The 24,932-nt window shown below is 50.7% G+C and overlaps 1 protein-coding gene across 2 annotated transcripts in view; it reads right to left on the bottom strand.

Moving 5' to 3' along the window:
- Window positions 1-342: 342 nt before the first annotated feature.
- The window catches only part of STXBP1 (syntaxin binding protein 1), a 71,651-nt gene continuing 47,061 nt past the window's right edge, over window positions 343-24,932 (bottom strand). The window contains exons 9-19 of one of the 2 annotated variants that reach the window (XM_081236901.1): window positions 24,191-24,321; window positions 22,617-22,724; window positions 21,458-21,518; window positions 20,051-20,116; window positions 19,267-19,347; window positions 16,938-17,076; window positions 16,106-16,215; window positions 14,968-15,069; window positions 12,836-12,921; window positions 9,391-9,545; window positions 343-2,313 (exon numbers count right to left, since the gene is read on the bottom strand). In XM_081236901.1, coding sequence (XP_081093027.1) covers window positions 2,231-2,313; window positions 9,391-9,545; window positions 12,836-12,921; window positions 14,968-15,069; window positions 16,106-16,215; window positions 16,938-17,076; window positions 19,267-19,347; window positions 20,051-20,116; window positions 21,458-21,518; window positions 22,617-22,724; window positions 24,191-24,321 — 1,122 coding nt within the window. In that variant the 3' untranslated portion in view covers window positions 343-2,230. Of the gene's footprint in view, window positions 2,314-7,634; window positions 7,770-9,390; window positions 9,546-12,835; window positions 12,922-14,967; window positions 15,070-16,105; window positions 16,216-16,937; window positions 17,077-19,266; window positions 19,348-20,050; window positions 20,117-21,457; window positions 21,519-22,616; window positions 22,725-24,190; window positions 24,322-24,932 lie in introns of those variants that run through there. The other variant, XM_081236902.1, reaches the window with a different exon arrangement.

Here is a 24,932-nt window from a genome sequence, read left to right on the forward strand (position 1 = left end):
CTCATCACGTGCCCGAAATGCACTGGCACCACAGGCTCAAGTAGGGCGCCACCTGCCAAGACAGAGCCTTGCTGTCTCTGCGATAGACAGACGCTCTACATACAGAGACACGGGATGATGGAAGAACTGCCTGGTGTCAGGCAGTGCAGTACACACTTCATGGATCGTCTCCAGACGCCAGGTAGCTCTAGAGCCTAATGCAAGTAACAGTGAATGGATCCAGAAGGCTTCGAGCCACAGCCAGGGGTGGCCGGGCTCCTCCCCAGTGGACCACTGACAAAGCCTTTCTCCTTCCGCTCCCCACAGTAAAACCAGGCTGCGAGTCACCCTGGACACCGTGCATGGGCGCTGATTTATTTATTTATTAGACTCGAGTGCTTTAGTACAGAACAGTACAGAGATGATACATGTTTGTGCTTCAATACTTTCAAACACTGAGATTCTGATAATTTCAAGGTGAACAAGTTTCAAGACAGACTAGCTTTTTTTTTTTAAAATATCCTTTTGATAAATTATTTTTATATAAATAACAGAGAAAGGAAAACCAACACGTCGGACAAACAAGGTCCTGAAGCATGAGCATCGATCGTTTGGTCAAGGGCAGGGGACAAAACAAGCAGTAACAAGAAGAAACAAACCAAGGCAGGTCCCTACAGTCTGTCCTAAGGAAATAAGATCTTGTAAGGGGGGGAAGGGAGACAGACCTGAAAACTAATCTGAGTGCAAAGGGGAGATTTCAAAGCCTTGAGAAGAGAATGCCACGATGCATCTAATGGGGCGGGTGAGGAGTATATTCTGAAAGGGAAGTGAGGGCCGCGGAGAACTAGCACACACCACGTTTGCAATGACGATGCCACAAGACAGTAATATACACACACGGTTTGCAGGGGTTAAGGGGGGGGTGCGGGTGGGCGTGGGACATTTTTGTGACTTCCACTGTCATTATAGTTCACAACAGCAGCAGAACAAATAGTGCGCTCCCTTCCGGAGAACGAGCTGCTGAGTCCTGAGGGCGTCGAGACATCCTTCCTGCATTTGCTTCTTTAATTTCTGCATTAGAGCTAAGATTTATACAGCTACGTTTTTATACAGAGAATAAAATGATCGTTTTTCTCTTACAAGCACGACGACATATGACCCCACACTACACAAAATAAAGTATTAGGAAGTATCTTAAACGGAGGATAACCTGAGCGGGATCAGGGTCTGGATAAATCCACCGGGCCACTCTTCAGGTGGTTTGAAGTGTCGGGGGCGCAGACAGTGCTCTACAGGAAAGGGACCTCTGACCAGGAGCCTGCGGAACTCACTCTGCCCTGGTTCGCTCCTGTCCCGTGAGCTCCACCCAGGCTGACCCTGCTGAGAAAGAGCGGCTCTGTCGGGGGTGATGCCTGGGGAAAGAGGGGGTCTGGTCTGAAGGACCAGGTCTAACTGCTTCTCCAAGGGACCCAGGTCCCCGGTGGGAGCTTGTTCCTCACTCATCTGGGGACAGTGACAGACCACAGAACAGGATCACAGCGCTGCGGCAGCGGCCAGGGAGGGAGCCACGACAGGCACCCAGCCTGACTTCCTGTGGACGCCCTCCTCCAGCACGGGGGAGGGGGGGAATGAGCCCCCTGGGGAGAGCAGAGGTCGACTCCAGCTCAAACCTCTCGAGATGTCACCTGAGCTTCACTTCCAAGCTTATCTGGATGAGAGCTGGCACTGAGGGGTAGGAACTGGAGTGAAGATAACAGATTAATCCTCAGTTTAAAATACTCCAAGAACGGACATCTCAGTGATTCCCAACAAGAACAGGAACAATCCCAAACGGGTTTTTAAAAACACCCAAACATCTACCTTCTCATACGCAAGCAATGTGCACGTGTCACGCTGGGTTATGTACAAGGTCATAAAATCACGACCGATGGGGAGCAGGTGTCCATTCATCATCCTAAGCAGTTCAGAAACCCTCCAGCAGCGCGTCCCTCACACCGAACGTCTCCTCCAGGATACATCTAGAAGGTACTCTTTTTTTTTAAAAAACACAATGCATTATTTTGTTTCAAACGAGAAGAGGGCATCACCAAACACGAGAACGCAGCTGGCGACAGCGCCGGCCGGGCGTGCAGAGCTGGGGCAGGCGATGGAGGGAGAGGGGGGTCAGCAAGGGAACCGAGGCGGTCAGCAGTGGTCAGGGCTGCGAGCACTTTGGGGAGAGGGTTCGTTTTTTTGAGGCGTGGCTTATTTTTTAACTGCTTATTTCTTCATCTGTTTTATTCAGTTTCTTCAGCGTGTCCAGCAGTTTCTGTGGGGTGAGAATGTGCGTGGATCCTGGAGGAAGGCAGAAAAGACCGTGAGCTTGCCGGCTCCGGTTTCGAACACTTTCCCCTTTCCTGCCCTGTTCTATCCCCAGAGCTGTAGCCGTTCCCCCTCCCCCACCCAGATGCAGGGAGGGGTTGGGGACTGGGGTTTGGGGCCTTGTCATAGTAGGCCTGGGAGACATGAGAGGGCTGTGGATAAACAGAACACACCCTCTGGCTTGGGCAGGGTCCCGGGCTGTACCAAGGAAGGCGCCCGCCTCTCCATCAGTGCTCAGCGCTGCCGTCTGCCAGGGGACAGGGCAGCTGCACTTCTAATTCTCTCCTGAACTCAAGGTGAAGCCAGGGAGAGAAGTTCCAAACCGGCCGGGAAAGAGGCTGGGAATGGGGCAGGGGTTAGCAGGGGGGACTGTGTGTGGTAAGAGTGGTGCAGGTAGGGAGGAAGAAGTGGATGGGTGGAGCACCTGGGGGAAGCCACTGCCTTCCGGGAGCCCGCTGGCTGGGACTGCGTGGTGGGAGGGACCTCAGGTGTGAAGGGGGAAGGGCCGGGGTACCTGAGGCCTTACCTTGCAGAGACCGCGCATTGTAAGAGGTTAGAAATGCTTGCAAAAATTTAAGCTAATGGAATTAGATATACTTCTATTGCAAAAAGAAAAAAGAAAAAAGAAAAAAAAATGAAGTCCTTTTTCATAAGGAGAGAGAGAGAGATCTCGTAAGTGCAGTAAAAAAAGATGCATGGATCGTGTGGTTTGGACATGGACTTAAACAGAACAGGAGTGACTGGTGTGTGAGCATGAGGCCTGCATGCATGCAGCAGTAGGCTTCAAAAAAAGAGATCCCGGTGGGAGAGAAGAACTGAACAAAAGAGACCCGTACTTGAAAATGTGCCTCCCTGGAGATGCGGCCGAGTGGGCCTTCATGTGAGGAGGGGACCAGAAACCATGGGATGCCAGATTTCCACCCTGAGGGCAGGCAAAAGAAGGCTTTGGCTGGCTTGTTGGGAGTGATTCCAAATGCCAGGGTCCCTATGCCTTTGACCGCTACTTGCTCAGCTGACCTGCGACTGCTGGCACTGCAGCCTGGAGCCTTCCTGGTCAGTCCAGACCAGGAGAACACTGGTGAAGCCCTCTCTGGTGTGAGAGGCTTCTCAACATCCTGTTCTCTGCAGCTCAAGCCCCAGCCCCCCCAGGGCCTGCTGAGTGAGGAACCAGTCCCCAGCTACTTCCCCGAGGTGCAGAGTGTGATGCCCTGAGAGTGCAGCCTGCGCCAGCCCCTGCGCCCAAAGCTGACTCATCCTGCAGACCCGAGGCTCCTTTGGCAAATGTGACACCGGTTTCAGCAGTGTGTCCCCCTCTCCCCCGAAGACACTCATTTCTGTGACCTTATCAATCTTCCTACTAGTCCTAAAGGTCAAAGGCTGCTCCACAAATGAGGAAACAGGGATAAACATTACCAAATTCTGACCAGAACCAATGGCAGAATGAAAGCCTTCCAAATCTCAACTTGATGCAGCAGTTTGAGTGTCTATACCTGAAAGACAGCTGCTGGGAAGTCCGTACGGGGGATTAGCTTGGGGGCTCCCTAGGTTAAGGCAATGCACATGCCAGAGAAACTGTCCCTAACGTCCTCCCTTGCAGCCAAAAGGCCTCTGAGCAGATGCCTATCCCAAGGTGTCCCCTACCCTTGCTTATGTGCAGATTGACTTGGAGGGAGGCCAGAAAGAGGTGAAGGAATCCACGCTTCAAAACTTCCGGGTATTATCTGATTGCTGCCCATCTGGTGTTCCCAACCTTTGACTGAAAGCAGAAAACTTCCAGAACCAACAGTATCAGGCAACAGTTACGGTCCTGGGCCCTAACTATCAATACCTCGTCTCTTTAAAGGATGCAGACCAGCTGGTGTTAATCCGAATCACCTGAGGGCCAATTCTTGCTTCGCAATCAGCTGTATCGCTTTAATACCCTGGTCAAGCTTTTCACCACCACAAACATTGCAAATGTTCTCACTTGAACCCACGGGTGGCTGACATGTAGGCCCTCTAGAACAGCAAGTGGGTTCTACTGCTCTGAGGGTCCCTCTTATTCTACATAACTGCAACACTGAAACGTGAACGGGGGTCTCCAAAACAAAGTCATCCAAAGACTGTCAAAGCTGGGGACCAGACACAGTGACCTCTGCCAGGACAAAATCCTTCCTTCCTCACGGACGGCACCCGAGAACCACAGTTCTGACAGATCAGCTGGTCTAGCTGTTCCTGGATTTGGCTGAAACAGTCCTGCTGACTCACACTACTGAGGGCAGTACCGGTGAACGATACGTTTAAATTATAGATTTAAGAGCAGCCCAGGTGAGTGTGATGATCTGCCAGATGTGGAAGACAGTGGTCTTGCCCACCCACATCCAAGACGCCCAGCGGTGAGGCGTGTTGGTGGCACAGCCAGGCCCAGAAGCCATGCCACTGCTCTCAATTCTGGGGGCCCTGTGGCTTCCTGCCCCAGGAGGGGATGTGTAAGGGAACGCTGAAAAAGCAGCTGGGCACTGGATCGGCTCTGCGCTCAGATTCAAATCTGAGTCTCACTGAAAAATGAAACTTATCTGACCTCGATCTAGAATAAAGCAAAGTACTCAACATAATAAAAAAAAAACACTCTCCCGTGTAAGTGCTCTATAATAAGGTCTAAGCCAGCCTTTCGGTCCCCTTTCATCAGCTCCTGAGGCCTCCTGGACATTCCCTAATGGTCAGTACTTTTAACATAAACCACCTAGAGCACCGAGGTGAAGATCTAATCAAAAGATTTCATTTCTTAGACAGTTGAGAGGAATGATGGATTGATTAGCGGGGACTGAGCCAAGGCTTGGTGGCGTCTGTGCACTTCAGTTATCCATGCCCACTCCCTTCAGCCCAGCCCTGGGGAGCCAGCCTCGGCTCCAGGACAGAGAGGGGCCGGGAGGAGAGAGTGGGGCCGGGAGGATGGAGCACAGCACTGGCACGCACACAGGGCCCGCCGCGGACGCTCGTTCACTGCTGAGCAGGGGAAACCCATCTCTTAAAAGCTAAGTTCCTGCAAATACCAATGTGGGGGAGGAGACCACCCAGCCTCTCTAACGCCCTGCAGTGTCCTGGGCTTTGGTCACCTGGACAATCGCAACAGAAGTGGGCAAGTCGGAAGGCTCCCCTGCTGTCTGACCTCCCTGTGCCTCACTTTTTCTTAACTGAACTCTCTAAAATCCAACACTGTTCAACAAAGCATTTCAGAAGCCGGGAACAAACAGCCAGAGTCTGTTCGTGCTCTCTCTGCTCTGATGGCAGCTGAGACCTCTCTGCTGATTGAACATAAAACAGAGGAAGCAGTGTGCAAAGAAGAGGCATCTTCCAAAGCAGGGAATCCCAGAATGAATCCTAGCAGGAGCCCCTGAGGTCTGGGTTTGTGATTCTTTCTGACTCTGCAAGTGGTCTGTCATTGCTCATTTGTCCTTTGAGAAGCCTCGAAATACACCTTGCAGCAAATGCCGTCCACCTGCCTGCCATCTGCACGAGAACCAGATGTCTCTGATTACCAACCTACCAAGGTGCTGCTGAACAATGGCTGTTTTTTTAGTTGCTTTTATTGACCACCCACTGGCCTCGCTTTCTAGGGTGAAGGCAGCCTGGGCAGGATGGCAGGTAGCCCAGGGCCACAGCCAGCCCCCTGTCCTGGCTCACAACCACTTGCTGCTTCTCATCTCCCTACTGCCATGGGGCAGCTATCTCCGACCCAGGCGGAGAAAGAGGAGCTAAACAGCACAGCCTCCGGTGCAGACCTTTAGAGCAAGCCCTTCGTGGATGGAGCTTATTCTCTTTCAAAAAACAAGCACACTTCTGATGTTACCCCAGCCAGGGTTCTGATGTCCATTCCCCCAAGGGTCGCCACAGAGTGTGCCAGAGTGTGTAGGGCTGCTTGGTTTAAGCCACCAACTGAATGACTGCATTACAGACGGTCAGAGCCCGAGCAGCCTCGGGCCCTGCCATCCAGCCTCCCTGTGTTCTGTGACCCAGGGGGAACGACCTTCCCCAGTCACACAGGTGCTTGCGGCCAAGCTGAGGCTGGAGTCCATGCCTGTCCGCTGCTCACTTGACAGGTGACTCACGCTCTGTAACTCACAGGGCCATGTTTCAGCCCGGGGTGGGGGTGGGGACATTTCTAGGGTGCATCCTCAACAGAGTAGACGAAGTCAGGTACACAAGATGTGGCCTCATCACAGAATGTGTAATGAAACTAAAGAATGACTAATGGTGCAGTGAGGTCTTCAGGGTCAGTCTGCCATCTGAACAGGTCAAGGGAGATTTCCAGCACAAAAGAAGGGTGGAAAGAGAGAGGAAGGAATGAGGACAAGAATAAAACCTGGGTAATGTGCCAACCTGACAATGGGTTCCCGGGTAACTGAGATAAAGGCACGAGCATGGCGGGAGAGAAGACACTCTTTAAAAACAGCACGTGGCGTGGAGAACAGATTTCTACCCAAAGGCTCTCAATCTGACCAGGAGACTCCAATGGGAGAGAGGGGTATGATTCTCAACTCTCGAAAGGATCCACAGGAGAATTAAAATAAAAGCAATTACTGAAAGAGCAAATGAGTGTTAAGTGCTGTTTTTCCCAGAGGAACAGGAGACATGAGCTCTTTCCACCGGTGGCTGGAGTTCACCATGTACGAGGTGGCTTATGACCCCATCACCCCTTAGAAATTGTTCCCCAGGATAAATGTCTTCCCTGGGAAAAAGGTATTGATGTATCTAACTACCACTGACTGGGAGTCTACCCTGACGCCCTCTGCCAAGCTTTCCTCGTGATCGCGTGCCGACTGGCATCTCCACTGGAGTTCTGCCTTGGACAGGACTGTTCCCTGAAGACCTGTTGGTCTCACTCTCAAGTTCCCACACCACATCACAACCCGGAGGCTGCCTGGTGTCCTCTGCCTTGTGCCCACAAATTCACCCTGGGGCCAGCAGGCTGGGGCACCGTGCCTGTGGCATCCCTCCACGTCCAGCTCCCTCTGGAGGACTGTGCACAGCAGTTGTGATTGTTTCTGGTCTAAAGCCCAGAGGGCTGCAGCTGTCTGACTGAGCGACAGGTAACCCAAGGCATGAGCGAGCTGGTAAGCCGGAGCCCAGGGGGGCTCAGGGTAGGGTTGGTGAGGGCAGCATCGGACACATTTTCAATCGGTGATAAGAACTGCAAGCATTTTCTTGTTAAAAGAAAATCAAATTAATAAACGGAAAAGGGAAAAATAAAAAGAGTGACGGAATAAATCAAAGAAAACCCTTCAGAGTGGAAGAGTTTCTTTTCTGTAATAAGCTGCTTTTACTTTGTTTCTTTGGCTCTCACTCCATTGTTGGAGCCTGATCCTCAAAAGATACCCTAGAGGACTCCCGGAAGTCGGGGTGTCTCAGGTCCATGAGAAATTTGGTGGGAGTGAGAATATGAGTAGAACCTGTGGGAGAACAGAGGCCGGCTGACTGCTTGAACAAAGGTACGTTACCGGAACATGCCAACTTAGGCCTACGTTTTATGCAGCCAATGAGGTGCGAGAGAGCGAGACGCACGCGCACGCGCGGAGCACACGCCATGCACACGCGGCACATGCGCACATGGGCCATGAGGACGCCCGGCATGCACAGAGCGGGCGGGGTCACACAGCGGGGCGTCAGCGGTCTGCACCAGGCCTCTCCACCGATCCGCAGGGGCGACCCTGTCTCCCCGGGTCTCCACCTCCCAACAGGGAACCTCAGGTCGGGTCAGCGTGGAAGAGGGGGTTACAGCGAAGCCTGGCTGCGACGGCTTCAGCCCAGGAAAGCTGTGTTTGAGCAGAGAGTTAGCCAACACGCTCATGCAACACGTACGCAAGCAGGGAACACCGAGAGCTCTGGCAGGGGGTCCCACGTAACCAGAAAGGAAAGAACACAGGGAGAAACGGTGACCAGACAGGGGAGGCTTCAGGGAGTGGGGAGGGGAGGGGGAGGTGTGAGCTCCCCAATGAATGGTGGTATCTGGAAGGCGCGTTGTGAAGACAGTGCCAGCTCCATCTTGATACACCCAGGAACGGCCATATGGACGGGTCTGCAGAACCTGCTTACTCTGAGAGCTTGGGGGGCACTGCGCCTTGGCCCCCCCAGAGTGGAGGTATAAAACTGACGCATCTTACTGAGACCAGGGCAAGGGCGGGGCCCAGCCAGGGCCGTAGGTGCTGATCACCTCTTGCCAATCAATGTTAAGAGGTACTCTGGGCAGGTGCACCTCCATTTTGTTAAGGGCAAGATGGGACAAAAGGAAGGCATCTGGAGAAAGCAAGGTTTTTCTCAGCTCACTCTTCCTCTTCCAGCCGAGAAACTGGAGAAGTTCCTGTAGGCGTGAAAAAGGAGAAAAATCTCCTGCTGCCTTAAGTCAGCTCTTATAAGTTGCTTCCTTTCTTCTGGAAAACCAGCAGGAAATAACCAGAAGGGGTATGACAGACCCTGAAGTAGTAGGAACTGGCTAGGGGAACCCTCAGCAGAGCCCAGAAGTCAGGCCAATATGTTTCAGGCAGTATCTGTTCTCACTCCTCGTCTGTGCATCTCCAACGGACAGGTAAAGGAGCCGGTAATCATTCACCTGCCGTACACTGAGCGTCTTCTGGACGTGAGGCTGGTGGCCAGGAAACTGACACCACCCTACCCGCCACCCTCCAGCCCCGGGCCAGCACCAGGCCTAGTTCAGGCTGTAAGTGGGTGCTCTTAACCCCATTTTCGTGGGTAAGGAAATAACAGCGTGGAGAGGGGAGGCACTTTCGAGGTGACCCACGTGGCAGTGGCAGAGCAGGAATATCAGCCTGGGTCTCTTGGAGCCTGTGACCAGGCTCTTCCCACCACATGGGGCTGCCACTCGTCAAGAGACACAGTGCAGACATGAGGAAGGAACCCTTGGCTCGTCAGCGTCTGCCGTCCACAAACATGTCTAGAGACTTAAGTTTTTCAGGGGCAACAGAGAACCGAAGACAGAATGAAACACCAAAGCATGGAATGGAGTCCAAGTGCAGTGAAGCGGCCCCTTCCCTCTAGAAAACACGCCCCACTCACCTATGAGCACTTCCCACTTTCCGTTGGCTTGGGTCACCTCGTAAGCACAACGCATCTCATTCAGGCTCACGCCCCCCAGGATGAAGATGATGAGGCGAGGCCCACTGCGGTACTCCCCTGGGGCCTTATTCTTATGCCAGTGCCCATAGCGGGCGCTGGGGCAGGAGAGAGGGGGAGGAGAGGGAGAGAGAAATATATTAATCATATTTATCTGCATCCAGTGTTTATACTTCATACCTCCATGACACGTTACACACTCGTTCTGTACACCAGTGACCGAAACAGAGTAGACGCTTAGCGCGTGTTGGCTGAAGTGAACTGCAGTGCAAATTATCAAGCGCTTTGGCTGCCGGGAGAAGAATCACTATGAGCGCCTGTGCTGTGACCCCGTCATGCAAGCAACAGACGGGTTCAGGTCGGCTTTAAAGCTGGACCTTCAGCAGCTTCACCCACGTGATGTTGGTCCCAGTGTCTCCCCCCAGCTGTACAGTTCTGGGCTTGTCTGGGACACTCTGCTGGAGGGAGCAGGGACCACAGAGTCCAGGGCCTGTCTGTAGCCGGCACATTGATTCACTGGACAGATGTGCACCAGGCGCCTCACTGGGCTGGGGCTGCCCCAGCACCGAGGAGCTGACCTGAGTGACATGTGGCTCTTGGCCAACCAAGAACTCAGGCTTAACTAGGGTGGGTGGGGCGAGGAGGGTGGGGGTCTGCATCTCACCCCAAGGAGAGGAGCTCAGTGCCGTGGGAACAAACATGGGGGAGGGACTTCTAGTGCCGACTGGGCATCACTGGGGAAGGCTTCCTGGAGGAGGTGACACGGAGCTGCCTCCTGAACGACAGGCATCTCAGTGGCAGGACGGTTCCCCAGGTGCCCCCCCCAACCCCCCGCCCCGGCTTCCCTCAATGAGCCTTCACCTTGTTCTCGGAAACAATGAGAAATTGGTTGCTTCCAGGCTAAGAAAATGGGGAAAACAAAACAAAAATCACAACAAAACAAAAATCACAACAAAACAAGGGGCCATCTCTTAAGAAGATCATATATATTTTTCCTTGTGTGGAGAATTACGTTGAGGATTTTAAAGTGTTAAATCAGCCTTGCATTCCTCAAACAAACCCTTCAGCAAGATGCACTGCTCCTTGTATATGCCACTGGGTTTAGTTTGCTAATAGTTTATCTACAACATTTGCCTCTCTGTGCTTGAGGGAAGTTTCATTTAATGCCATTTTCAGATTTGCTTTTAGGATCATGTACTCATAAAATGAGTGGGAAAGTTTCTTCTCTCTTTCTGTTATCTGCAAATGTGTTAATGTTGAGTGGTTTCTTCATAAAATACCAGAAGAATTCACCATTGCATCCATTGGGTTGGGAATTTCTGTTGTGGAAAATTTAAAAATAACTAAAAAGTTAATAGGAGTCACTGAGTTTCTATTTTTTAATTGTCAATTTTTGTAATTTGTAAAATGCATTTGTCCGTGTCATCTAAATTTTCAATTAAATTCAGATACATTTGAAACAGAACGAGGAGAGCAAGGCTTCTCTGAACAGTGGAATCTTTACCCTTCTTCCTGACTTAGGACAGCATTAAAGCCACTTTCCACATCACGAAGGTCAGCCCAGAGGACCTCACAGTCACTTTTTTTTTGCCTGTGCAATCATTTGTTTGTCTGCCGTTGTCAGCCAGCCTGGCTGTGGTACTGTGTGGGATTTTGTATTTCACTCCAACGCTGGCAATAAACATTTGGCCTCCACTGGCATCATGCAGGCCTGACAGGGATGACAGAAGGGGGCGCGGTGGAGAGAGAAGACGGACGGGCAAAGTACTAGTAGAGGCACATGGATTGAAAAGTGTTACCCTGGGAGCCTGGGCCACACACACGAGGGAGGCAGAGAAGAGATTCTGGAGGCAAAACGTGTGCCTAGTGTTGAGAGTCCCAGGAACTGGCTGTGGAGATGTGGCCTGCAGAGCATAGCAGGAAAAGCTTCTGGATGAACATGGCAAGGTGGTGAACAAGAGGAAGAGCTTTCGAAAACATATGCACAAGGCCTCGTGGGCGGCCAAGAAAACACAGAGGGCTGGAGAACCCAGAGATGGAAGCATGGATGCTGCCTGCTCACATCTCCAAGCTGAGAAATGTCTGAGCATCACCAGGTCCGTGGCAGAAACCCAACAGACCCAAGGCATCCACATTTCCATCATCTACGTTTCCATCAAGGATGAATCTGAGAAGTGCGGCTCTATGCAGATGATGTATTCATCCCTTTAATTACTAAAATTAACGAATGAATGAAAAGTGAAGACAGAATCCACCAAGTGCCTACTACATGCCAGGCTCTGTTCTAGGCACTGAGGATAAACCAGACACGCATCCCTGCCCTCATGAGGCTGACGTTCTAGTCGGGGGAGACGGGCAGTGAACAAGGTAAATACTAACAGCACACTAAGCGCTGGTGTAATCTATGGAGAAAAAGCAGGGAAGGGAGACAGGAAGTTGGGGTGCTGTCAGTTTTTGTCATTGTTTCACTATTTTCTGTAACACTTTATTGAGAAATAATTCATGTATCATACAATTCACTCATTTAAACTGTATAATTCAGTGGTGCTCAGTATAGTCACAGAATTGTGAGCCATCACCACAATCAATTTTAGACCATTTTCATCAACCCCAAAAAGAAATTCTATACCTATTAGCAGTCGCTCCCCATTCCCCAACCCTTACCCCCATCCCCAGTTCCGAGCAACCACCAATCTACTTTCTGTCTTGAGACTAGCCTGTTCTAGACATTTCATATAAATGGAATCACAGTGTTTGTGGGCTTTAGTGATTGGCTTCTTTCACTTAGTATAATATTTTCAAGGTTTGTCCATGTTACAGCATGGATCAGTATTTCATTCCTATCTTTGGCTGAACAATATTCCATTGTATGAATGTACCATGTGTTTTTTATCCATTCATCAGCTGATAGACATTTAGGTCATCTCCACTTTTGAGCTGTTAGGAATAATGCTGCTAGGAAGACTGGTGTACTGTAATTTTAAACAGGGTGGTTAGGGAAGATGGGAGAAGGTAACAATTTATTAAAGACCTGGATGAGAAAAGAGGTGAGCCATGCAGAGATATCTGGGGACAGATCATTTCAGGCAGAGGGAAAAGCAAGTGCAAAGGTCCTGAGGCAGAAGTAAGCCTGGTGTGTTCGGGGAAGAGCAAGGAGGCTGGTGTGGCTGAAGTGGGGGAGGAGTAGGGAGTGCGGGAGGAATGGGAAGCCAGGGAAGGGCCTCATGGGCCGCTGCAAGGACTTGGCCTGCACCCTGACTGTGATGAGAAGCAGTGGGAGGGTTCTCGAGGGTCATGCAGCATCACAGCAGGACTGCCGTGTGGCTGCCGTCCAACCAGACACGGTGCCACTTGCTCCCTGCTCGCTTGCTCAGGGACTCACACTCACCTGACCGCAGTGGTGCTGAAGGAGGCAGAGGAGCGGGTAGAGATGTACGGGTAGTGCTTGGTGTCAAGTCTGTCTTCAATGGTGTCCTGGAAAGAAGAGACACAGCTATCAACCGGCCATCTCTTTGCAAAGGGCTGACGCAATCAAGGTAAGACAATTCGAAGAACAAGTCACTCAGCCAAAACCATGGCCAGCTTTGCAACAACCAGAGCTCCCCTGTCCGCTGCCCACTGCCGGGTGCCTCATGCTGAGCTCGGAGCGGGCGGACCAGATGCTCCGTAACCAGTGGATACAATGAGATAAGTTTGTAGGTCTGCTCTTGAAGAGAAGTTAAAAAAAAAACCCTGCATTGGGCTTCCCTGGTGGCACAGTGGTTAAGAATCCGCCTGCCAATGCAGGGGACACAGGTTCGAGCCCTGGTCCGGGAAGATCCCACATGCCGCGGAGCAGCTAAGCCCGTGTGCCACACTGCTGAGCCTGCGCTCTAGGGCCCACGAGCCACAACTACTGAGCCCACATGCCACAACTGCTGAGCCTGCGCTCTAGGGCCCCGAGCCACAACTACTGAGCCCACGTGCCACAACTACTGAAGCCCGCACACCTAGAGCCCGTGCTCCACAACAAGAGAAGCCACCGCAATGAGAAGCCCGCGCACCGCAACGAAGAGTAGCCCCAGCTCGCCACAACTAGAGAAAGCCCACGCGCAGCAACGAAGACCCAACGCAGCCAAAAACAATAAATAAATAAAATAAACTTTTAAAAAACCTGCATTAATTTTTCTTGCTTCTCTTCCACCCTTTTATGTTCCATGTGAGGTTATAAATGTCGCATCCTGTCCAATAAACTCCTGACCCTTGCCATCTGTCTTGAAGACACTAGGCATGGGCAGTCTCTCAGGCAAGCTGAGGCCTTACAGCCTCGGTTTCCCAAGGGCCTAATTATCTGGTGGGTGGATCCAGCTACCCACCCCCTGCTGCCGAGAAGTCTACACTCCTAACAGCTACCGTGTGAAGCCCACACATGTCTCTTTGGGGGACTGGGGTTGTGGGGGGAAGGAAGAGGGAGCAGAGGACAAGGGAGGGAATGAGACAGTGCAGTTGGTCCACTCTGCCAAGCAAAGACACGTGATTGGTTTCAAGATGTCTCATGTTCACCCATCTTTTTGGTTTGTGGGTTTTAAAAATAGGAAGCTGACTCACTACATATACTTAAAATATATTTATTTTAACGTACTGTTCAGTGGGAGCACATGGACTGCTATGAATTAACAAAGGGATCCTGGCCAAGACCTTTCATTCTCTGGACCCCAGTCCTGTCCACCTGTCAAGGGCAGGAACTGGAAAGACCATCTCCAGTTCCCACCCCAAAGCTCCCAGGGTGCGTCAGGATTCTACACAGGGTTTCCTCGACCTCGAGCTACAAGAAGGGGAGGAAGGGACACCGCTGGGCTACCTGACTTTCACAGATATGAAACACCTACTATGCGCGAGGCTCGGTGCCAGAGGACACGTCAGGTGAGGGCACAGGACCAGGGTCTAAAACAATGACCCAACGCAGAGAGCAGCACACACATGTCAAGAGCATCCCTGACACATGCTGTGGGAGTCCAGGGAGGCCTCTGTGGTGCTGGGTGGTCAGACAGGTGGGCCAGTGTATGGGACTTTGCAGGAAGGCAGGATTCAGGAGGTGGAAAGGAGAGTGAGAACTCCAGGCAAGAGATAGGGCTGCACAGAAACACGATCGGCAGGGTCTCTGGCTGACGTGAGGGCTGAGGGAGGGGAGCAGCGGGAGAGGAGGAGGATGGGCTGGGATCTCTTTCCAGAGGCCCTCCTGCCCTGCTGCGTCCTTAGCGAGGCGCTCCTTACTCACAGGACCTTCAGGTGCTGTGACGGGTTTGGTTCCTTCGGCTGCAGTACCATTGAGGGGTCTCTACTGTGGGGCTCGATCGTGTGGATCTGAGGATCCACATCTGACAGTCTCCTGGGGCTGCTCTGCACAAACCCTCCAAGGCCTGGGTGCTAATCCCTGGGTGTCACTCCCACCCGAGGGCAGGTGAGGCTGAAGCCCCCAGGCCTCAGGTGCAGAGCCCTGGGCCCGGCTGCCCCTGTGCCCTCGTCTCGGCCCGCGCTGACCTCCATGATGTCTTTGATGATCGGGGTCCATCGTGAGAGCTGGTAGGTCTGCTCGCTGATGCGCTCCTTCCGCTCTGGTTTGCTCCTGCGACGCAGCGTGGACTGAAAGCGAACACATGAACCGAGGCTCTGAGTCAGCGCCTGGGCCCGCGAGGCCTCGCTGGCCCCTGGGCTCCCTTCCGGGAGTCAGCCCTGGCAAAGACTAAGAAGTAGGGAGCTTTTCCTGCAAAAGCCCGGACGATGCCCCGTGGGCTCCAGCCCAAGAACCTGGAGCAAACTTGGTTCTTCAAAGCCAGGAAAAATGGCAAACGTGGGTCAAACGGATAAGTGCCATTTCTTACAAATGCAGGGAGGTAAAAAAATTAGTTTGTTGTCAATTATAGGAGAAAATACTGCTTTGGTGTGACTTTGATTTTGCTTCAACAGCACGGGATGCACTGAATGAATCACCTCTGTTCTCATTTGGTCCCTTTGTGAACAAGGGCCTGAAAACGCCAGATGGCCCCCAGTCACAGGTCTCTGGTGGCTCCGGAACAAAGCTTTTGACTCTAAGATTCCAGAAGGAGCACACCTACAATCCTGCTTTACCAGCACTGAGGCGTGAGCTGACTCCCTGCAGGAAGTGGGGTTCCTACAAGCAAGGTTCCTGGCGGGGGGCTCTGAAGAGTCCTGGAGCCCCCCGCCCGGCCTCTTCCAGAGCTCATGGCTGGTCGGCCCCCCAACACCTGACCCCACTGGGTCCTGAGTCATTGTCAGAGAAGCAGACCCAAAGGTGGCAAGGCGGCATGACACTAAGCGTTGTGTTCGCAACCTCACAGTAGATGCTGAGTCTAAGTGTCCTACGGCAGAGCCAGGCTGACTCAAGACACGTGGGACGGGGCTGGTATGACTCCTATTTGGGGCGGGTTCACAGACACAGCTCAGCTTTGTGACTGTGTGTGCCTCCTTGACGTGCCCGCCTGGGTTCCTGGTGCTACACCTTGACTTTATTTCTACCCCTACACCTGCATCCCTCTGATTTTACATTTTCTCTTCCTCCGTGTTGAGTGTGTGTACTGTAAGCTGCCTTAAGTCAGCCAGGGGAGAAGAGATGAGAGCCGCTGTCTCCCCTCTGCCTCCCCCCGACGCCGGTGCTCACGTCCGTGACGATGGGCACCCCAAGGTGGGCCATGTTGGTGATGATCTCACTGTCCTCCGGGGGGATCTGGGCGTGCTGGATCAGCTTGTTCAGGTTTTCCTCGGTGATGCCTGCAAGAACGAAACCCCGATCACCACACCGGCCCCTGGACATCACACGCTGAGCAGCAGAGCCAAGTGCCTGGGGGGACGGTGCCCCTTCTCCTCAGGATTAGTGGGAACTAATCCGCTCATGGCATCAAGTTTACTGTGAGACAAGACAAGATCAGGACTCCAATTCCACTCTAGCCTGCGGGCTATGACCATCAGCAGCTGCCCCTCATGGTCTGTATTTCCATCCGTCTCCTGTTTCTCAGCCGTCACCACCACCCCTGGCCCACATCACGGTCAGCTTGGACAGGAGAGCCTCTGTGTCCATCTTTGGCACAATGGACACCTACGGACACTTATGGGCAACATATGTGGGTAAAACCCAGTTATTTAAAGGCACAGATTACAAATGTGGGGCAAGTTAAAAGTATCTAGCAGAAACGCTCTAATAAACTGGCCATAAAGCCAACAGACTCTCCCAGCTGTCCCCACCCTGTCCTCTTCGAATTATCCTGTCCCTTTGACTAACTCCAGAATCACTGGGGGATACTCAGCCTCTAGTTGCAACTGATCTGCCTACATGACATTTCCCCAGATGTAAAGAGCCCCTCAGATCTTATTAAACACCCCTTTCCTTCCTTTTTCCTTGTCTTTTACACTGTTTTCCACTTTGTTCTCTCTCTCCCAGCTGCCTCATTTTCCCCAAGGGCCTATCCCCCTCCTCTATATCCCACCGTTCCTACCATTCTTCAAAAAGATGTAGAGAAGGATGATGCGGATTTTGTCATAAGTGCTGACATTCGCGTCCAGCAGAATGGGGACAATGGCTCTCATGGGGTCCTTGATCTTCTCCCCTTCAGCATCCGTGCCCATCGCCAGGTCCTGCAGAAAACACACCATGTTGACCCCATTTCTGGCAACAGTCTGGACAAATGGTAACTATTAGAAAGCTGGTTATCCATAAACGTCTGGGATGTTTAGTTTGGTTGGGGGAAGGTCTTCAGCAGGTGCTTATGCTCTCAATTAATTAATCAGAACGGGGGTAATCAGCACTGGTATCTACGGCATCAGTGAGAACCGAGGAAAAGCCCCAGGCTTCGCTTTCCAAGACCAGAAACCATGCTGATTTGCCATCTTGTTTAAAGGCAGGCTGTTCCCTCCAGGTGAGTTCCAGTGTACGTGTGCCAATTCCTCAGGGAAAGCCTCAATCCTGGTAGGTCCTCAAGAGGGACAAAGCCCTACAGAGGGATCGGGGCTTAAGGGGATGCACTTCCCACATGTGAAAAGCTTCACTATTATAAGGTGCCTCCGCCTGGCTGGACTCTTTCTGCTCCACTCTCCTTGGCACGGAAGGCTGTGCCCGCTGAGTTTTAACTACTCTAGGATTTTAACCTCTGTTTTTAATCTTCCAACCACTTTTAGGGAGAGGAGAAAAAAACATGGGCTCCCTGCAAATCCCACTGAAGGAGATGAGGGGGGAGGGGGTGCTAACAGTGGGACTGAAGATAAAGAGTGAAGTAAGCACAGTCTACGGCCCCGCCCTCGCAACTCAGGCAAGAGGCGGATCCATTCTCAACAGGCCCGAGAAAGCAGCACATCAGTCTCAGCAAACCAAGAATGATTTGGTCTTGTTCTGAGACCAGCAGCTGCAACTTTCTCTGGAGCTCTTACAGAGGTTGCCAGAAGGTTGCCTTTTTTTCTCTAAAGATCCCAGGAGTCCATAATGAGCATGATCTCAAGCTCAGGCCTCTACCCAGCCTGGGCCAGAGGAAGGTGGGGCCCCTCTCCAAGGCCCTTTCCCAGCTCAGCGCAGCCTCAACAGACATCTGCTCAGCAGGATCTGGCTCTAATACTGCCTCAAAGTCAGATTTAATGTGACTACATAGCACAGGGAGATCAGCTCGGTGCTGTGTGACCACCTAGAGGGGTGGGATAGGGAGGGTGGGAGGGAGACGCAAGAGGGAGGAGATACGGGGATATATATATATATATGTATAGCTGATTCACTTTGTTATAAAGCAGAAACTAACACACCACTGTAAAGCAGTTATACTCCAATAAGGATGTTAAAAATAATAATAAATAAATAAATAAATAAATAAATGATTTAATGTGACTAGTTCAACGAATACCACTGGGCACTTCTGGAAAAATGTAAACTTCCAAGGATGAATCCCAACTGTGTTTGTACCGTTCGCTCTAGGGAGAACCTATCTTCTGGAGAGTCAAGTTCTTTTGGAGAGGACGCCTTTGCGTTTGCCAACATCACCCATGAAACTGATGAATTTCAGCAGGGCCACTTCCCCGTGGGAGAGAGTCCATGAATCAGGGCTGGTCTTACAAACCTAGCTGAGCCTGTCGTATCAAACCAGGAGATTTAACTCTTAGCCTCACACTGAGAACTCAAGTTCTTTTTTCTGTGAAGAGGGACCTTTGGCTGAGGCTTCGGCATCATGGGATGACCTCCCCTCCCTGAGAAGCTGACCCTGGTTGAGGAATGTTATCACATGTGAGGAATGGAGGGCCAGGATGAGTGACTCGACGCGACACTCCTGGAAAATGTGGCAGCTTTGTCATGTCCCTTTGCAGACGAGGAAAAGAAAGCAGAGAGAAACAAGCACGTCAAACCAACCAGTGAAGGGGACGGAACTCCGACCCCAGCTGTGATCGGGGAGGCTGTGGGAGAATTTCTGACCTTCGGCTGCCCTACCCACTTTCAGCCTCTAGGTCTCCAAGCTGCTGTGGCTACGGCAGGAGGGAAAGACATTCAGGATACAACCTTCAGCCAGCCCTGTCAATGTAGGGCTCAGCGCTGCGTACATCTCTCTTCTGCCATTCCAGGGAGCCTCTGGTAAGTCAGACATGCAAAATCCAAATGGCATGGCATTCCAGACCAATCTAGTCCCTACCATTGAGCGTGGAACTGCACTGGCTCCAGAGAGTCGAGACAACACGATCTAGCAGGCTTTCCCATTTCTATTTCCTATGATTCTGCAGGTGTTCAAGGTCAGATGTTAAAATTCAGGTAAGCAAATAAATGGGCCTGGCCGAAAGAGAAGGAAAAGGCCCTACCTGTTCCACCCGGCAGAGTTTGTCCACGGTGCCTTGGTAATGCTTCATGCAGTCCTCGGCAAGGTGCAGGTGGGTCGAATACTAGGACAAAGCAGAGAGCGTGTGGTTAAGGAATCACTCGCTGATTTGCGCAGCATCTACTAAGCACCTGCTAGGTATTGACACGGTGCTAGGCACCAAGGCATCTCCAGCCTCATAAGGGATAGGAAATATGCGTTCAAGCAGGTTCACAGACACCACTGGGTAGAGATTTGTGTGTGTCGGGAAGAGGGACAGACCACCTCCTACAAGAGTCAAGAGGAAGGAGAAATCCTTTATGGGGTGGGGTGGGGTGGGGTGATGGTTTCACAGGCACCCACACATCCTTTCATACTCTTCCCTCCAGCAGGTGGCGCTCAATCCCCCGCGCCTTCGTGTGGATTTAGTGACTCGCTTCTAAGGCGGAAGCGATGTGTGACTCCCAGATCATTGTGACTTCCTCCGAGCTCTCTCTCTCAGGCCCATGGGGTGAGGAATTGGAAGGATACAGACAGAAAAAGATGAAGAGGAGAAAAGAAAATCATGGGAAATAACCTGTCTATCCCAACCTTTCATTTTTTTCTAATAAAAATTGAAGATGACTAAAAACATGTGGATTTCTATGAATCAGCAAGTTTCATTTTTTTCTAATAAAAATTGAAGATGACTAAAAACCTGTGGATTTCTATGAATCAGCAAGGGTAGAGGAGACTTTTTGCAGATGTTTATACTCACGATGCGAACGGATCATTTTGGATCGTCATACCTTGCTGAGCTCTTTCTGGTACTGGGGCATTTTCTTCAGCATCTGGGACAGGTCCCGCATGGTGGTCTATGGGAAGAGGGAAGCACACGGTCTTACTCCAATGGGCCCCCGAGCTAAGAGGGTGGGCAAGGGGGGTGGGCGCAGGGCAGGACAGCAGCCAGCACCGGACTCCTGAGGGCTCACTCTGTAACCCCCCCAAATGCATCTGTTAAACACAAGATCACGTGTGTTTAGATTACCACCTCTCTGGCTCAAAAAATTATTGATCCAAACACTGCGACTGTCTTATAGGTGGGGAACTGACCTCTGAAATCTAGAAATTATGTTTTATTTATTGGACTAGAAAGTTACTGAGAGCATAATTCTTGCCAGGAAAGAACAGTTTTTCCTCTGCCTGCTGCTTTTCTGCATACTCAGCTCAAGCAGTCATGGAATCAATTCACATTTCATCTCCGCAGAAAGGATGTAGTTGTGCAGACAGGTAGGAAGTGGGGAGAAGGGAAGAGAAGGCTGGAAATTGCATCCTGACAGGTGGAAGGGCTCTGCTGACTTTCTAATTGGGTGACCCACCTAATCCCATTCATGTACCTAAAAGAAATTTATTGAATGACTACTACATACCAGGCACTTTTAGGTGCTGGAGATACAAGGACAAAAAGAGTTTCTGCCTTCATGGAGCTAACACTGAGCAGAGGAGCCATTCTAAGTGAGCGGCTTGGCACACTCTTGGAGGGGATCATGAGTGTGGGTGCAGAGCAGAGATACCTCCCTCGTCTTGGCTCAGAGAAAACGACGCCTGAGCCCAAGGAAAGGGACCTCATAAGGCGAGGCCGAGGCAAGGAACACAGGCATGGCTTGAGCAAGGCGATGGGGGCCAGGAGGAGGGAGGCAGAGATGAGAGTCTGTGGGGCCCAATGACCTGGGCGCTGTAAAGCGTGTCCACGGTGGGGCTTGATTCTACTGGAATCGGGAAATCGCTTAATGATGCTAAGCCAGGGAGCAACACAGTCAGAGCAGCATTTCTCCTAAGAGGAGTAAAACACCTCTGATAAACAGTCAGGAGGACGAGAGGCCCAGGTGAATTAGGATATAAATTCTAATGCTACCACAAGCTCAAAAAGGTTTTAGCAAGTTCTTCTGGCTTAAAGTGAATCATGATCCAGAACAGTAAACACTAATCTTCAGAGTAACAAGGAGAAGCTCTCTGTAAATATCAAAAGGTGGGGGGTTCAGATCTCAATTTTGAATACAAAAATAGGACAAAATGGTACAGATGAAAAGAGGACCATGACCCCTCTCAGCCCCCAACTCACTAGTCCCATGCTGAGGAGGCATCTTCCCCGCCCCTAGAGAGAAAGCAGGGATTTCTGCTTCCTCTGGAGCACTGGAGCATGAGTACGGGTTTACCTTCTCTCCAGTATTCATTCTCTTGCTGGAAGAAAAATCCTTCAGAGAGCGGGTGACTTCCCTGGAAGACAGAAGGAGGCAGCTAAGCTTCAACGTGGCACCAAGTGTCTCTATATGATGCTACAGGAGTCATGCAAGATTCCTCCTTTAGGAATGAATATGTGGCCGCTTTTCTTGCCCGTAATGCATACATCTAAAATGATTTTCTAAGAGGAGAGACAGATACATCATTTTCCTAACACTCTAAACCAGGGGTCTCCATAGTGGAGTGGGCAAGACAATTTGAGAGCAGAAAAGAAAATGTTAGGACATCTATTTATATAACTTTAATTCATTCTTTTCAAATTTATGTTTTTTGTATATGCTATAAAATATGCGTATTAGTACAATAAAGCATATATTTAATGCATGAATAAATTATATACTGGCGATGTGAATTAACATCTTTCTGAAGTTGAGTGATCCAAAAAGTTTGGAAACTACTTTTCTAAACAACAGAACTATCCCAGGCTGTAATAGTTTCTCAGTCTTCCTTGTGAATTTCCTGCGGGATAGCACCTACTCAGTGTAGCAGAATGTATCTTTCTGCAAAAGCAGGCTTGTTATCTACAGTTTAAAGGTCTTATTAAAAACTTTCCAGTGTTAGAAACATTTTGAAATACTTTCAGAGCAAGGTACTGGTTTAGCACATGTGTCAGTAAATACATCAAGGCTTGCTCAGAAATTTTAGGTATGACAACAGGGAGGAAGGGGACACACCAGCTATATAAACGAAAACTGAACTGTATGTAGTGGAGTCCGGATCCTTCAACAGAACAAGCTGGCTTCAAGTGTTTAGTGTTTATAAAGCATCTTACTTAGAGAGCTACAAATGCTTTCTAAACATCCTAAAAGCAACCCTAACACAGAATGGATTTTCTAACTTCATGAAGTCGGTGTAGCCTGAGCTCAGATATCAGAAGGGGTTCATCATCACTGGTTAGCACATTGGCGACTTAGCAGAAGCAACGAATTCATGCACTGGTGAGCTCTGGTCAAGTTGCCCAGAGAACGCACACCGGCAACCGGCAACTGTGATTGCCCGTGTCGGTGGGGTGAGCCCTGGAGCTTGGGGCAGGGCTGGCCGAGGCTAGGGGAAGGGAGCAGGGTGGGCTCTTACTGGGACACCTCCGCGATGTGCTTGTGGCGTAGTGCTATCCAGAGGTCGTCATCCTCGTCCAGGAGCACTTCCTTCACCCTCGCCTCTCCGATGCCGCTGGTCTCATACCTGGAGAGGAGACGTCCCACAAAATTCATCCAATCCCCCTGGTTTAAAACAGACAGATGGGGCTTCCCTGGTGGTGCAGTGGATAAGAATCCGCCTGCCAGTGCAGGGGACACGGGTTCGAGCCCTGGCCCGGGAGGATCCCACATGCTGTGGAGCAACTAAGCTCGCAAGCCACAACTACTGAGCCTGCGCTCTAGAGCCCGCATGCCACAACTACTGAGCTCGCGAGCCACAACTACTGAAACCCACGCCCCTGGAGCCTGTGCTCCACAACAAGAGAAGCCACCACAGTGAGAAGCCTGCGCACCGCAACGAAGAGTAGCCCCCGCTCGCCGCAACTAGAGAAAGCCCACGCACAGCAACAAAGACCCAACACAGCCAAAAACAAATAAAATAATTTAAAAAAAAGAGTAGAACTCCTTCTTGTGGAAGGAGCAGAAAAAAAACCAAACAACAAAAAATAACAGACAGATGTTCACACGAATCTGTCTGAACATCAAGCAAGCACCCCAACCATCTGATGTGTCACTATCTGTGTCAGGTCTGCTGCATCTAAAAAGGCTAACGATTTCTGAGGCAGAAAGAGACCCAAAGGTCTAATCAAAGTCAACTGACTTGAGGTCCTGGTTTAAAACCCCCAGGGTCAGTTGATCTGAGCTCCATCAGAGCCACCTGGCTCAGGTGTGAAGTCAGGTTATAGGTGGGTTCAGAGGTACTTGAAAGGGAAAGGCGAGGATCACACTTGTTCCTGGTTGGAAACGGCCTGGGACACCATCCTCAAATGTGTGGGACCTAAACAGCATTCTGCAGCTGCCTGCAACTGGCCCTCAGCAAATTTTCACATGTGAAATCATGAACATCTAAAGGAAAGCAAGAATTACAGGTACCAAAGGGGAAAAGCTGAGATTCAGTCGTATTTTTAGAACCTTCATCTTGAAACAACTATCTTTACGGTTATTAATGTTATAAAATAAAGGACACGAGAACAATATAGCCTGTTCCCATAGAAAGAAAAATAAGTTTTTAGAGACTGCCTGATGATTGCTACCGAGAAAAATGTTGTTTATAATGAAGCAAACTGCAAAAAAAATTCAGTAGGAAACTCCTGTTGATATATTTTATCATCATCATATTTCATGATCTGTAGTTAAGACGTTTCAACTCTGAATAAGATATGCTCTTACACACACAAGTCCACATATTAACACACCCAAGCCAGCTATGAACTGAGGTGACGTGAGCTGTGAAATAAAGATCGAAAGTTCTTATTCTCTTTGAAAGGGAGAGGAGTTTCTGGCTGGTGGTGCAGCTGGACTTTGGGAACTCACAGAAAAGCTTGCGGGCTTATTAGCAAGACTGTATCAATGCACCGGATTTTCCCAGGGTTAACGACAGCCTTTTTCTTAAATTAGAGGTGTGTTTGGTTCATTTGCAAAGCTGCAGTCACACCCGGTCTGTGTACTTACTTGTATACATCATTTTCAATCGGCAGCAGGTCGTAACTCATAGCCTGAAAAGTCAATTCATGAAGGACGGGGGAACTGGGGTCGAAACCGCGGTCCAGGATCAGGAGCTGGGAGCGTGCCTTATCTGGGCCCTGAAGGAAGGACACAGGGAATGGTCTCATGAGCCGCCCCATGCAACTCCCGCTTCTCCGACGAGCATAGCTACCCCTCCTGTGAAAAGTGGCAGCAGGATGTAAACTCTGACTCAAACAGCACTAAGGCCATTTACTGCTGGACAAGGACACCAGCACACACCATGTGAGAATCCAATGTGTCTATTTCATAATGACGGCCCTTTGTTGTAGATCCGAAACTGTGGCTGGGGTCTAAAGTGAGCTTACGTAGGGGAGCGCCACCAAGGTTCAGCTATAAAGGGTGACCCATCATCCAGCCGGCCTGGGCCTGACGGGGTCCCCAGCACCTGGGGCTGTCAGTTTTTAAATCAAGATAGTAATGGGATAGTTCTGTGTCTTGATCGCAGTGGCGGTTAACATGTATCTACACGTGATAAAATTGCACGGAACTGCACACGCGCACGTGCACACACACACCCGAGCACGTGTACTAACTAGTGAAATCTGAATAAGGTCTGTCAATTTTCTGGTTCTGATACTGTTCCACTGAGGGGGTCCCAGGAGGCAGGGCTGTGGGTGCTAACGCTGGGAAAGTCCCAGCAAAGAGACACAAGTTGGTAGCTCAGCTA

This window comes from Mesoplodon bidens (assembly GCF_964165515.1).
Source record: "Mesoplodon bidens genome assembly, chromosome: 6".
Classification (NCBI taxonomy): Eukaryota; Metazoa; Chordata; class Mammalia; order Artiodactyla; family Ziphiidae; genus Mesoplodon; species Mesoplodon bidens.